The following is a 14,754-nucleotide window of genomic DNA, read 5'->3' as shown; positions in this document are numbered from 1 at the left end:
ACTCAACATTTTCTGCAGAAAAATATAACAGACAACCTGGCAACCTTAGGTGTGATGTACTATTAAACTATCACACTCCCCAGAGGTGGCCCCTCTAAAGTTTATGAAACTATTTACCTGGGGCAATGAGCGGCTGGTTTCTTGAATGGGCAGAGCTCGGCCACTGTGGTATAACAATCAAGCGTCTGCACTGAGGAAAGACAGGGGATTCAACAATTAGGCACACGAGTTGGAAGAGAATACTTTGTTGAGAACAAAATACTTAAAATTGACGCAGATGTTCTTTAATAGCATTTATTTGCATAGTATACCCAGAACCTCCAGCAATATTTGGATGTACCTCCAGCTAGGAGTTAACTGATCGGGTACAGAAAAGCTAAATAGATGCTTAGGAGAGCGCGACCCCAACGTGATTATATGTTAGAGCATTGAGGAAAAAAATCCCTGTTCTTTGCTTAACAGCCTTGAAGGTTTCACGAGGCCAGTAATTATCTAGATTCTGGCTAGCTGTTGCTGTTATTGTGTTAAAAAAGATAAAAAATAATTACTGTGTTCCTATGTACCTGTACAAATTTGCTTTGAAATAATTTTTCAACAGTGCTATGATGCTATAAAATTCCTTGTGATTTTTTAGTCTTCAGCCTGGTGGGTACAAATTTTCTCTTATCATCATTGTAGGATTTCTTTAGTGCATGTCTATATCTTACTCAGGTCTCACCAGAGTTATCCAGAATAACTGAGAACCGGAGTGTTGTGGGGTTTCCGTGCTGTATGGCCGTGTTCCAGTAGCATTTTCTCCTGATGTTTCGCCTGCATCTGTGGCTGGCACCTTCAGAGGACCTGGCTGGCATCTGTGGCTGGCATCTTCAGAGATCCTCTGAAGATGCTAGCCACAGATGCAGGCGAAACATCAGGAGAAAATGCTACTGGAACACGGCCATACAGCACGGAAACCCCACAACGCTCCCGTGATTCCGACTGCGAAAGTCTTCGACAACAACTGAAAACCTTCAACCCCTCTATTGTGATATTGCACACTGGCTCCCAGATTCACCCCAAACGGTATGCACAAAAGACAAATTGCAAGAGGTTTTTTTTTTTTGTCCTTCTGAGAACTTGCTGAATTGCAAGAAGATCCCTTCATTTACAGAAGAAACATTCAAGGCTTTTTGAAACGGCCTTTTGTTTAGAGGTTCCTCTTTCTTTCCAGAAAATGCCATTCACCGTTTTGTTGGCTTTTCCACCTGCCAGTTTGAAGTCCAATTTCTTACTTTCAAAGGCCTTTGATTCTACTGGTTCCTAGACTCTAATGCCTTTGTTCAGGCTACGAGAGGGCTGGCAAAATAAAAAAAAAATCCCTGTGTTTTTCCTGGATCAGAACGGAATGGTTGAAAAAACAGGTCCATTTTCAGAACAATGCCATCCCTGTTTTTTCCCCGAGATTTCTTGCCTTGCTCTTCTGGTAATTATGAAAATTATCTCTTTCATACGCTTGCGAAAACAAACCTCTTGAGGTTTTTTCTTTCCTCTGCAACAGGAAGACATCATTTCAATTGCAAGTAAATTGCAGCACACAGTTTGGACCTGGATAGTTTAAATTTTGAGAGCCCAGCAGGGTAACTAGGCCCTTTGGAGCTATTCATGAAAAACACAGCAATTTTAGGATGGCTCTGAAGGACGGATACCCTGAGTCTCATTGTGCAGATAAGAAACCAAGTCAGTGAAAACTATTTAATTGGAAGGATCCATATAGACTTACAGAAAAGTCAAATGAGAATGTTAAGCTCACGGAGGAGTCAAGGGGTTGGGGAAGGGGAGGGGGCCGTTATCTGGTCATGGCCCCCCACCCTGCGGGGGAAGGGTAGGGAGGGGAAGAAAAAAGGGGAAGGGGCCCATCATCTGGTCATGGCCCACCCACCATGGAGGGGGGGAGGGTAAGGAGGGGGGAAGGAAAGCGAAGGGGTAGTTCTGGCAGTAGAATACTGTGAAAGCGCTTGGAACAGAAGCTGTTCTAGCCAGCTGTTAATGCATTCCAGACAGATGTTAAAAGGCTCGAGGAAGCTAGCCAGAGGGCAGGCAGGAAGAGTTATCCCCCTGCCCAGAGGAGTTCTGGTTTTAAAAGGCCATTAAGGGTATGTTTGCCCAGGCGGCTCACTTGGGTTCCCAACCTCCAGGGGGTGGCCAAAGATCTCGTAAATCAACAACTGATCTCAATGAAACACAGGTCAGTTCACCTGGTTAAAATGGCTGCTTTGGAAGTGTGGATTCTGGAGCATCATACCCCATTGAAGCCTCGTCCCAAACTTCACCCCCCTCAACCACCACTCTCAAAGTCCTTGGGTATTTTCCAGCCCGGTGCTGGCAATGCTAACTCGTGGTCTTGTGGGCTAGCACATGGACTCAGTCCCAAGAAGCCTGAACAACTGCTTCTCGCTCAGAATACTCCCCTCACCCCGTTCCCCATTAAAATTTATTTATTTATTGTTTAGTTTTCTATACCACCCTATCCCCTCTGGGCAGTGTACAACAAAAGGCTTACCTGTGACTTTCGAAAGAACGAAAGAGTTGGAAGGTTTGAATTTACTGTGAAATGCAAAAGAGAGAAAAATGAATGAGCAGGCTGCATAAAAATGAGGCACACGTTCAAACACCATACTGGCAGGTCATAGCAGGAAAAGAGGAAGCCGGCATCTCATGCGGAGGTGGGGGCCCCTGAAACTTTATGGAAACCATCTAATTGCGGCGCAAGTGACAGAGCGTCCCCTTAGCGTGACACCTATATTTTCTTTGCTTTCTTGTTTCTGTAGGGTGGCAGGCCCACCATTCTTGTAGGTTTGTAGTAAAAAATCTATTTTTTTAAATAATTCAGCCAGCAAAAACATCAGCTGTAACAACTGTCGTCGGTATTTTAAAGCAACCGGTAAAACCTGGAGGATAAATTCAGCATCGATTTCCTACATGTGAAATTAACAGAAACTTTGCAAGAGCTGAGGTTCTATGCAAGGTGTTTGATGCTCAGCACTTAGATCAGGGTAAAACTTTGCTGAACCTCAACTATTGAATACATAGGTACATACATAAAACCTTTGTTAGGCATAATACCAATATAACAACCAGCATTATCCAGGCAAATGTTCCATATACAAAACCATCCCAGGTATTATTCCAAAGTTCCTAAAAGGAACCTAGCTACAGAATTTAAAATCACAGAAGAAGAGTTGTTTAGTAGGAATGCAACCTTCCCAGCAACAGAGTATTCCTTAAACTTAACAGGAAGGAAAGTCAAAAGCCTGGTCCTAGCTTCCTCGTATTTGGGGCAGCTAAGCATTATATGTTCCATGGATTGTACCACTATAGTACAGTGGGGGCATTTCCGCTCTTGCGAGTCAATCTTAAGAAACCTCCCTTGGAGTACAGAACAAGGGAAGGAATTACAACGAGTCCTTGTGTATATCCATCTAAGCTTGGGCTCTTGGAGTATACTCAGATAGTCTATTTAAAAATATAAAAACTCCTTCCACTAGGAGAGATTTTGCCTGGGGTCCAGCTATGTGGGGCCAATCAGCGGCTGAGTAGTAGCCACACATGAAGCGAAACCTTTGTGCTTGCCTTCTGCAGTCTGGAATGACTGGAATGACAACCGAGTAGCAGTGGCGTAGCTACAATGGGGACATCTGGGTACATTTGTTCTGGGCGCTATCATTGTAGGTCACATGGGGGGCGCAAAATGCCCACCCGAGAAGATCAGCAAAGAGAGATGCCAACTGGCAAAGCACCAGACCACAGCTGAAATCCGATCTCCCCAACACCCAAGGAATGGCACTTGGCTTTTGATTATCCTTTCTGTGAGCAAATTACCTGATAGATTCAACGCCGTTTCTTGCCGATTTCACAAAAAAGTCAGCTCGGCCCCTCCGGGTGATATCCACCAGGCCTCCTCTGTTATCCAGCATCCCAGAATGAATGGCAGCCCTACATATGCTGGATGACTGTGAGAGAGAAGGTCATAAAGAAAGTATGTTTGACAGAGTGGTTGGATAAGAAGTTCCTGGACAGCGAGACAGCGGGGACCATCCCAAACCTGAAATTCCCAATATATTTTTTTCTGGAGGGACCAATCAGGGGTGTAACCAGGGTGGACGCTGGCTGGAGATGAGGGGAAACAGTTGGACTCTGGTGGGACAATTTGTCTCACTAAACCCAACTAAGCGACTGTTCAAAGAAGCATAAGAGGATGCCAAAATAGTGGCCAAACTCTCCAATTAAGGGACTCTCGGAAAGGGTTGGGAAAATCTCCTGCCCAAGTGGGCCTGCAGCCTAGCATCTCTCCTGCAGAAACATCAAATGTGGCTGCTTACACTTTCATAGAAGGAAGTCCCAAACACTTTCCCCTTGTTGTTCAAACAGCCAGCGGGACACAGGTATCTAGTCAAAGAAACAGAAGTTAAAGTCATGTTAGTTCAATTTTTCAGACCTGAAACGTATATTTAGCATCAGCTGGAAAGGTGCAGAGTTTGTCTGGCCTGTAACCCAGCGGTTCCCAACCACTTTGAGCCTCTGGATATGTTTAGAACTCTGACCTAAGGCTATGGCTGCAGTCACAAAATGGCTGTTGCAGGAGGTGGAACCCATGACAAAATGGCTGCTGCAGGAGGTGGAGCACATGACAAAATGGCTGCCACAGCTCACCTTCAGTTACACAGCGCAGATCCTTGTGCTGTAGTGGCAGCTGCAACATTTTAAAAAATGGACTCTCCAATGGCCAGTCAGAAGCCTTGTTGGGCAAAAGTCCCACCTGGCCCCACCCAGTTGTCAGCAGGTGCCATGGAACCCATGGGGGTCATGTTGAAGACCTGGTGGGCAGGGATCAAAAGAATTTTAGTGTGCAGGTTTACATGGTGGTGGGGTTCAAACAGATAGCGTAAAAGCCATTGTAGAGACTGGGCGGGGCATTTAGGGGAAAAATTTTGGCCGAAAAATTCAGAGGCTGGGGGCATTAATAATTTCTACTGACACATAAAAAACTCTTACTGTAAAAAAAAAAGTTCCTAATTTCCAGCTGGTGCATACTTTCTGTCCATAATTTAAACTCCCATTATAGCAAGGTCCTATCGTGTACTGCCAACTGAAACAATTGCTTCTCCATGAATTAGGCTACTTTATTCAAATGCTAATACTTTCAAATACTTAATTTTGTTTCTAGAAATCAAAAGAAGGAGACTTTCCTTAAGCAAGAAACTTTACCATATTACTAAAACCTGTTTTTAAAACAGCCCAACAGGGAGAATTATCCCGTTTTCTATCTTCGCTAACCAGCCACATAGGAAACATCAGCTGGGACTTTTTGTGTTTTTTTGGACCTAGCCCCAATGGAACTTTTAACAGGAAGAAATGAGACCCAATTAGTGGCCCAACCTGTAACAGCACACAAATAATTAGGGTTTCACTTTAGGAGACTTTGTGAGGCTGCTGGATCCCACCTCTGTGAAGACCCCTGCTGTAATACTTTGGAAACCAAGGACTGGTTTAAATGGGATCCTGGCAAGGCAAAAGCCTCACGTTGGGTGTCTCGTTTAAACTGGACATCTACCCATGCAGTGTAGCTATATGTGAGTCTGCAAAGTCCCGCAGGTGCTGTGCTTTGCCATATCAGTGTCAGGTTTAACTTAAGCCCAGGTGTGACCTCTTAAACCTGTGTCAACATGTTTTGCAATATTGCTGAGTTCAGTAGCTGAACTGCCAAGGTGGGAGAATGTTCCCTCCCTGAAGCCAGGCACTTGGAAAACCACCAAGTTATATCATGAAATCATGGAGAGAGAAGAGGAATTTTACAGCTTTCGCTGTAGATGAGGCCTTTGCTAACCTTATTTCAACTACTATGTTTTCAAAAAGGAAAAAAGAACGTGCTGAGAGAGAGAGAGAGAGAGGGGGGGGGCTCTGCTCTCTACATTTGCAAACAGTCTCCTCTTTAAGACCCTCACCAATGTTTTGTTTGGTTCAGAGTTGTTTCTTTTTCTCCCCACAAAGTGATAAACTGCACTGTACTTAAGCAAAAAAACCATTTCAGGCAGGTCTTAACCAGGCTGGGCAGAGGCAACATTGCCCATGTTGGTCCAGCTGAGACAAGTATACACCACCGTGGCAGAGAGAGAGAGACGCTGAACGATTGGCGCTGACGGCGGCAAAACCGTGCCAAGCGCTTTGGGAATGGAGCATTCATTCCGAGCATTTGTTCTGAGCACGGGGCAAACGCTGCTCCCCTTCTTGGCCAAACCTGATGACATCGTTTGCCCAAGATCCCCCGAAGACTTACTTCACGGAGAAAGGGATTCTGCCCAGCCTGTTGCACTAGTATCATTACAAACAAGACACAGCCCTTAAGCTTGAAAAGGTCTTTAAGTATTTGTGTGCTGACCAAGGCCTGTTTACCACAGCCAGGATGGCCTGTTGCCAGCCTCTCAATTGGGTAACAAATACACATAAGGTGGGTTGGAACACAGATAATGCAACAAAAACCAACCCTATATATAGTCGCTACCGTCTCCCAGTGGATTGTAACTTCTAAAGGCAGTGCTCTTTTACAGACTTGAACAATATCACACACAACTTGTTAAATCCCTGCATATATTTTAACTTCTACAGGTATCATACCGTGTTTCCCCAAAAATAAGACAGTGTCTTATATTAATTTTTGCTCCCAAAGATGCGCTATGTCTTATTTTCAGGGGATGTCTTGTTTACTAATGTTCTGTTCGTTAAAATGGACATGCTTCCAAACAAAAACTTTGCTACGTCTTACTTTGGGGGGATGCCTTATATTTCACACTTTATAAAACCTACCTGCGATCTCTATTTTTCAGGATGTTTGCACTATATTCGGGGAAACAGGGTATAACTATCATTGCTCTTAGATAGTAAATATTCTACTTTATTTCCTCTTACAGTGAATGTTTCTTGTATCTGTTTAATTTCCAGGCCGAGCCAAAAGAAAGATTGTTTGGTCCGCTTAATAACACCACATTCAGATACGTCACAGTTTCGCACAGTAAATGTTATCTTCAAGATACCAAGATTATTTCAAAAGAACTCTATGAGACGGAAGACAAAATTTACTGCACGAAGCTACGGTATATCTGAGCTTGGTGTTACTAAGCTGATTGAAGAATCTTTTTTTCTTGCAGAGTAAATGTTATCTTCAAGACTACTGAGATTATTTCAAAAGACCTCTATAAGAAGGAAGATATACCATATCTTTAGAAGAACAATTGTTACAGTTGTTAGCCTTCAGATGGGGCCTAGAAATTCCGTGGAATTATAGCAGATCACCGGACTAAAGAGGCCAACTCCCCTAGAGAAACTGGTTGTTTTGGAGCAGGGGTAGGGAACCTGCGGCTTGAGAGCTGCATGCGGCTCTTCTGCCCTTGCACTGCGGCTCCATGAGCTGCACCGCTGGCCCCATCCTTGCCCGCCCTGCAGGCTGGCCGGCAGGCACTAGAGCTTCCACAGGCCCGGCTGTGCCGTGCCGTGCAGCGCCTTGTGAACTTCCCCTCTCGCCTGCCCTGTTGGAGCAAGGGTGGGTTGCTTTCCCAGCTTAAACTTCTAGGGCGACACACTAATTTACATCCTTGCCCACCCTGCAGGCAACCTGACGGTGTATCCATGCTTAACTTCTCAGAATGAGTGGGGTAAAGGGTTAAAAAACCCAGCCTATACTGATTATTTATCTCTTTTATTTTAAATGTCAAAAATTATTTGCAGCTCCAAATGTTTTCTTTTCCCGTGGAAAACGGGTCCAAATGGCTCTGAGTGTTAAAGGTTCCCTACCCCTGTTTTGGAGGGTGGATTCTTTGACATTCCCAAACTCTACCCTGTGCAGTCTCCCCTCCCCAACCCCCAAAAAAAAACAAGGCCTCCAGGGTGTTGCCAACCTGGAACTGGCAACCCTAAAGATGAAACAGGAAAGGGACAGGATAGGGACACTTAGATACCTGTTACAGGTCGACCCTTTGCATCTGTCCCGCATTTTGGTGTCGCACTTGATGGCTTGTGCTGGAAAACAAGAAACATTTGTGCAGGTGAGCGCAGAAGTGCTCTGGCAGAGGAACAGAAGATCCTGCACCAAATCAGACAGGTGGTCCATCTCACTCAATGGCCCTTTCCGCACAACCTTTTTAAAACGTTTTGAGGCAGGAAACAAAAATTTTCCTCCGTGGAGTTCTGCATGGTTTTGACACCCTTTCCTTCCCAAAACATTTTATTTGCAGCCTCAAAGCATTTCAAAAGCGATTCTGTCGTTGAAACGTTTTCAAGATGGCTTTGTTTGCTTGTGTGATCTCTTTAAGATGTTTCCCACAACTCTGGAACATCCTCAGTACCATTTTCTGAGTTCACTCTCTGTTCCATCTTGGCCCCTTCCGCACACGCAAAATAATGCGTTTTCAAACCACTTTCACAACTGTTTGCAAGTGGATTTTGCTATTCTGCACAGCTTCAAAGAGCACTGAAAGCAGTTTGAAAGTGCATTATAATGCATGTGCGGAATGAGCCCTTGTCTGGCTATGGAGCATTGCTTTTGAGCATTGCTGTGAGTTGTTTTTTTAAAATGGGGGGGGTAATCTTTGATGCATATGAGGGCAGAACAAGCCATTTGAAGAATGGGAGCCTCAATTCTTCAACAGACTCAAAAGAAAAATCACAAAATGGAGGCCAGGAATCATTTCGAGAGGGTGAGCAGGTAAAGCGGGAGGGATTGAAAACGTTTTAAAATCGTTTAAGGGGCTTTGTGTGGAAAGGGCCTTTGTATATACTTCCAGTGGCACTCCCAAGATCTCTACACAAAGATCTTCTGTAACACCACTTAAATGAAGGTTCATTACCTCGAGATACCCGAGGCTAAACCAGGCACCCTTGATTGTGAAACAGGAACTCAGTCACAACAAAACATAGAAAGAAACCCTCGACCGAATCAGACTGCCAATCCCATCTAGCTCAATACTGTCTAGGGCTGCCAACAGAGGGCACAAAGAGCTGGAACTTCACAGCTGAATAGGCATTTGAATCCGGGTTTCTCTATTCCGAGCCTGTTGCTGTAACCACTACACCATACTGGCTCTTCCTACACCATACCTGTGAGCAAAAACCCCATAGCTGGATATGCCATCATAGCTGAATCTGGGATCTTCCATGCGCTAAACACAACAGCATATACACACAAGCCAACGTGGGGTTTTTCCACAGCCATGAGTGGTCAGAAAACTGAGAAGACCCAGGTTTGGGACTGGTTCCCCGTTTGAGGCTGCTGGCTCCAGGCTGATGCCACAACACACTTGGCTTCCACCCACGCCCCCTGAAAGTCTTTCAGTAGCACCAGCTTCTTGACTGCAGTCCCTTGAGCCGTGCCAAGAAGGTATGTAGGCAGCTATTCAACGATACCCCCCACCAAGTGAAAAGGCAAGCCATCCCAAGATCTCAAAGGAGACAAACGATGCTCTCTTACTCATACTCTGCAAGTTGTGGCATTTGTGGTTTCCTTTCAGCAGACCTGGTTTGGTCACCCTCTCTTGCACCCTGCGTGTTTGTTTCTCCAGTCACTTATAGAGGTGTCTCCGCCTCGTGAAAAGGTCTCCACCACCTCCGGCTTTTGTACATATCGGTCATCTTTGCAGAAGAGAAGCAAGGTAATATTTAAGGTCAAGGGCAGAGGGAGCGGGCAGCCATGCTGGCGAGTGGGTGTGCCATAAATTCCAGCAAATTAAAAATTCAGTTACATCACGCAGAAGGGCATGCTTGGTTGAAAGCTTGAGATATAAATAGGGAAGGAAGTCGGCCATTCGTGGCTTGGGCTAGCCCCTGTAAATGAGAGCCGGACGTACCAAAAAGAACCTGTATCCCTAATCCCTTCAGGGGAGGAGGTTTGTGTGGCTCAGTGGTAGAGTATCCAGCTTGTAGCATCTCAGGAAGACTAAGACAATACCCCACATCTCCAGTTTAAAGGAAGAGGTAGGAAGCATTGGGAAAGACCTTTGCCAGTCTGAGTAGACAACATTGACTTTGATGGAACAGCAGGCTGGCTATGTCTCCAGGGGCCTTATCTATTCTAGGGCACCACCCAGCACTTACCTACAGCAGCTACTGTAGGTAAGTGTAAGTGGGGTTCCCCCAGAACTCCCACTACAGAGTGACAACTGCTGCAGCACTTGGGCTACTTGTGAGTGCCCCCTCAGCCAGCGTCATTCCTGGAGCTCTTCGTGGCACCTGCTGACTATGACCCCATGCAGAGCATAAGCCATGGGGAAGGCCAGAGCTTGTGAGAGCTGTTGCACGCCTTTAGAGCATGAAATGAGGAATCCAGGGGGGTCGTGGCAAGTGGGGAAATGCCCCTAGTTCTAGTTTAGTTTAGTGACAAGATATTGTATTTTTAGATTATTCACTGGGCTAGGCTTTTGCACTAACACACCTGGAAGGAAGGAAGGAAGGAAGGAAGGAAGGAAGGAAGGAAGGAAGGAAGGAAGGAAGGAAGGAAGGAAGGAAGGAAGGAAGGAAGGAAGGAAGAATGGAAGAATGGAAGAATGGAAGAATGGAAGAATGGAAGAATGGAAGAATGGAAGAATGGAAGAATGGAAGGTACCTTTGTAGCATAAGTTATTCTGACAACTGCCTCCATAGCTGGGGGGACACTCCGAGCAAGATCTACCATGTTTGTAGGGTGCTTCTCCGATCCAGTTCCCCCTGAAAGACATGCAACAAATATTTCTTATTTCCCCCATTCAAGCATCACCTGTTCACCAGACAACAGAACCTCTGCAATAATTTTACTGGATATTTCTAGGCTGACTGCATAAAATCTTTACCCTTCTGAAGCTTCCAAACAATGTATAACTATGGAGAATCTAAATGTTCCCGCTGTTGCTGCATTTTGATCAATCACTGCAAATTTATCAGTGATTTGTTGATCATCACTGATTATGTGATTAGCTCATAATCACATAATTGGGAGGTAACACTCCAGTTTATTCCGCATGAGTCCAGGTCTTTTGTATTTACACTAAAAGTACATAATGTGATAGATATGTAGATATGGCTCCTTCCACAAACATACATAATTTGGCAAACTAAGGAAGCTAAAGACATTGGCTCTTTTACATTTCCCAACTACCATTGTTGACTGGGTTTGCCACAGACTCCAGGCTCGCAAATTTGACACAACCTTACCAAATATATGCTCTGTTCCTTTTTCTCATGCCATTTGAGGTGGATGGAGAAAGCCGTGTGGCCTGGGACATCTTCTCCTCTCAGCAGCATGGTCAATTTCACTTTTCCAACACATCCAAAATACTAGCTGTGGTGTATACTCTAGATGAATTGCAAATGTCTGGGAATGTTCGTCTCATGCAGTCTTTCCCCCATGTTAACCACTCATCCCTGAGGTCTAAAAATTACTAGGCTGACTTGAATCCAAAGGTTATGCTTCATTAACAGTGGAATTAGGCCAAGAAATATGTTCCACTTGGGGAAGTCTCTTTGCATAGGAAGAAAGTTCCCTTGTTAGTGCAACTGAAACTTTGGATTTCATCTGAAGAAGAAGAAGAAGAAGAAGAAGAAGAAGAAGAAGAAGAAGAAGAAGAAGAAGAAGAAGAAGAAGAAGAAGAAGAAGAAGAAGAAGAAGAAGAAGAAGAAGAAGAAGAAGAAGAAGAAGAAGAAGAAGAAGAAGAAGAAGAAGAAGAAGAAGAAGAAGAAGAGGAGGAGGAGGAGGAGGAGGAGGAGGAGGAGGAGGAGGAGTTTGGATTCATATCCCACCTTTCTATTATGTAAGGAGACTCAAGGTGGCTTACAAGCTCCTCTCCCTTCCTCTCCACACAACAGACACCTTGTGAGGTAGGTGGGGCTGAGAGAGTTCAGAGAGAACTGTGACTAGTCCAAGGTCACCCAGCAGGAATGTAGGAGTGCGGAAACACATCTGGTTCACCAGATAAGTCTCTGCCACTTAGGTGGAGGAGTGGGGAATCAAACCCGGTTCTCCAGTTTAGAAACTACCGTCTCTTAACTGCTACACCACACTGGCTCTTTGTAGTTGTAGAGACACAGATGAGGCTTACCCTGAGCCAATCAGTAACATGCTTTTTTGTAGTGTGCTGATAGGGACATTAACACATGTGAACAAGTATGTTCCTGATCCATTCAGGCTAAAAACATAGGCCTCATTCTCTTAAAGAAGTTGATATTCATTGGACTTCAGAGTTCATCGCCACCTTGATGCAACCGGGAAGTTCTGTCACGAACCCTATGAAATGGCTTTTGAGAAGATATGAAATTCAGGTACCACCATCTTGGCTTTGCCATCCTTACTTGGGAGAATAATTGCAGACTAGGTACACAGCGTTTTCCCAGGTGTCGCCCCACACATTCATCACCTTGCAGACTTTCACAGCGCAGCCGACCTTATTGGTGGTAGCCCAAACGATCTGGGGAAGAGAAATGTGGGCATTAGGGGTCACCAAAATGGCCCAAGTTTTCTTATACAGAAGCACATCTATTAAGTATCAGTTATCCAGTTAACAGATTTCATAATTTTTTCAACAAAAGTTCAGTCTCTGGCACCTCCAGTTAAAAGGAACAGGAAGTAGGTGATGTGAAATAACTTTGTCAGAGTATGCAAGACTGACTACAGCCTCTTCCACACTTGCAGGATAATGCAACACAACTTAATGCACTTTCAATCCACTTTCACAATTGTTCGCAAGTAGATTTTGCTATTCCGCACAGTAAAATCCAGCTATTTCATCCCGGTTTCTCCCTCTGCATGGCTGCCCGTTTCTTTCCAGGAGCTGAGTTAGGACTGGGAGGTAATACTCCAGTTTGTTCCACACGAGCCAGGTTTTTTTGTATTTACACTGCAAGTACATCCCCGCAAGTGCAAGGTCCGGTGTTCTGATTGGCTGTTGCTTTGAGGTGGGAAAAATAAAGCGGTTCTGCTCCCGTGGTGTTTGCATGGCAGTGGGGTCACCCCGGGATATGTGAAAAGAATCGTTATTATTTGGCAATTTTTGAAAATCCCAGGGTACGGGAAATATCGCTAGGCAACACTGGGGAAGGCTTTAGCACCGGGGGCCGTGCGGAAAACTTGCACAAACCAGGATATTCCACTTGCCCATCCCAAGATATTTGGACCAAACAGAAATGACCTATGAGTTCCAACACAATTTGATGGCACTTACCTGTGTGTAATGAGTACACATAGGTCCTGAGCATCTCTCTGGGCACCATGGGTTACATTCATGAGAATACGGGTATGTATAATCCTTAACTTCATCATACCAAGACTGGACATGGAAGGCTGGAGATCGGTACCTAGGAAACCAAAGGCACACTTTGACTGAACCGTGAATGCGACCTCCCAAAAAGGTAATTGCCTCTACAAAACATATTTCCTTCCCTGTTAGATGCCCAGAATCACCATATGTTCATACACAGGATCTTTTTTGTGGTAGCACCCTGACTCTGAAGTTTCCAACCCCACAGTAATTTTCCTTGCACCGAGTGAATAATTTTTTCCAACCAAAAGTACATTGTTTTCCAAAGCATTTTGCTGGGATTTTCTTTTTGATTCATAATTCTGCTGCCACCTAATTTTTTTCTACTTAGTGCATTACTTTTTCCCCACAAAGAATCAAATCAAAATAAGTTCACAACAATAAATATTGCCAAGAGAATGGTGCAAAATAAGAAAAATTAGGGGGGATATTTGTATTTTTTAGCATAGACTCTATAAAAACATACATACATAAGCCTTTATTGGCATAGTCAGAAAAAGTTACATAAATCAGGAACAATTGCATGGATACATGATAGATAAAAGGCCCCACGGGGAGCACAACAAATACGTTCTACTGGGAACTCTCAACTATCTCCGCAATGAAATTGGCGATCTCTTCACAAAGACCGGGGTCTGAGTTGTTTAACAATAGAGATAACCTAATCAGATCAGGCAGCCCAGATTGAAAGAAAAAGTGTAGGTTGGTATATTTAGATCTGATGTTATCAAATGACTCTATAAAAACCAGCCTGTTGGTGAGAACGAGAAAAGCGGTGTATTTCGAGTAATGCATGCCACCCTCTGAATTTTAAGATTCAACTAGGGTTGCCAAGTCTGGATTGGGAAACCCTTGGAGATTTTGAGAGCTGATTCTGTAGAGGGGGGGACGCAGAGGGAAGAGGGAAGGGGCCTCTCCGGAGTATAATGCCATTTGCCAAAGCAGTCATTCCTTCCAGGAGAACTGACCTCTATAGTCTGGAGATAAGTTGCAATTCCAGGAGATCTCCAGACCTCACCTGGAGGTTGGCAACCCTGGCACTGCTGGCATCCCTTGGTGCTTTGGTGTGACCCTGCCCCAGAGCTATGCCTTCTGATCAGATCACAGCTACCATGTTTCCCCAAAAATAAGACAGTGTCTTGTATTTGCCATTGCTTTCACATCCTGCATGTGAGCTCCCAAAGGCACCTGGTGGGCCACTGCGAGTAGCAGAGAGCTGGACTAGATAGACTCTGGTCTGATCCAGCTGGCTTGTTCTTATGTTCTTATGTTCTTCTTATGTATTAAGTTTTGCTCCCAAAGATGCGCTATGTCTTATTTTCAGGGGATGTCTTATTTTTCTGTGTTCTGTTCGTGGGGAATGCTCCCAAACAAAAACTTTGCTACGTCTTACTTTTGGAGGATGCTTTATATTTTGCACTTCAGCAAAACCTCTACTACGTCT

The 14,754-nt window shown here is 44.6% G+C and overlaps 1 protein-coding gene across 1 annotated transcript in view; it reads right to left on the bottom strand.

Moving 5' to 3' along the window:
* CRISPLD2 (cysteine rich secretory protein LCCL domain containing 2) overlaps positions 1–14,754 on the bottom strand; it is a 54,796-nt gene that overhangs the window by 12,801 nt on the left and 27,241 nt on the right. The window contains 10 exon segments of the mRNA XM_048516088.1: positions 118–190; positions 2,540–2,583; positions 3,859–3,989; positions 4,359–4,425; positions 7,989–8,092; positions 9,327–9,387; positions 9,555–9,657; positions 10,628–10,728; positions 12,346–12,461; positions 13,215–13,347. Coding sequence (XP_048372045.1) covers positions 118–190; positions 2,540–2,583; positions 3,859–3,989; positions 4,359–4,425; positions 7,989–8,092; positions 9,327–9,387; positions 9,555–9,657; positions 10,628–10,728; positions 12,346–12,461; positions 13,215–13,347 — 933 coding nt within the window.

The sequence above is a fragment of the Sphaerodactylus townsendi genome, linkage group LG14, assembly GCF_021028975.2.
Source record: "Sphaerodactylus townsendi isolate TG3544 linkage group LG14, MPM_Stown_v2.3, whole genome shotgun sequence".
NCBI lineage: Eukaryota > Metazoa > Chordata > Lepidosauria > Squamata > Sphaerodactylidae > Sphaerodactylus > Sphaerodactylus townsendi.
Note: the sequence above shows the minus strand (reverse complement) of the source record. Positions and strands in the feature narration are given on the sequence as shown.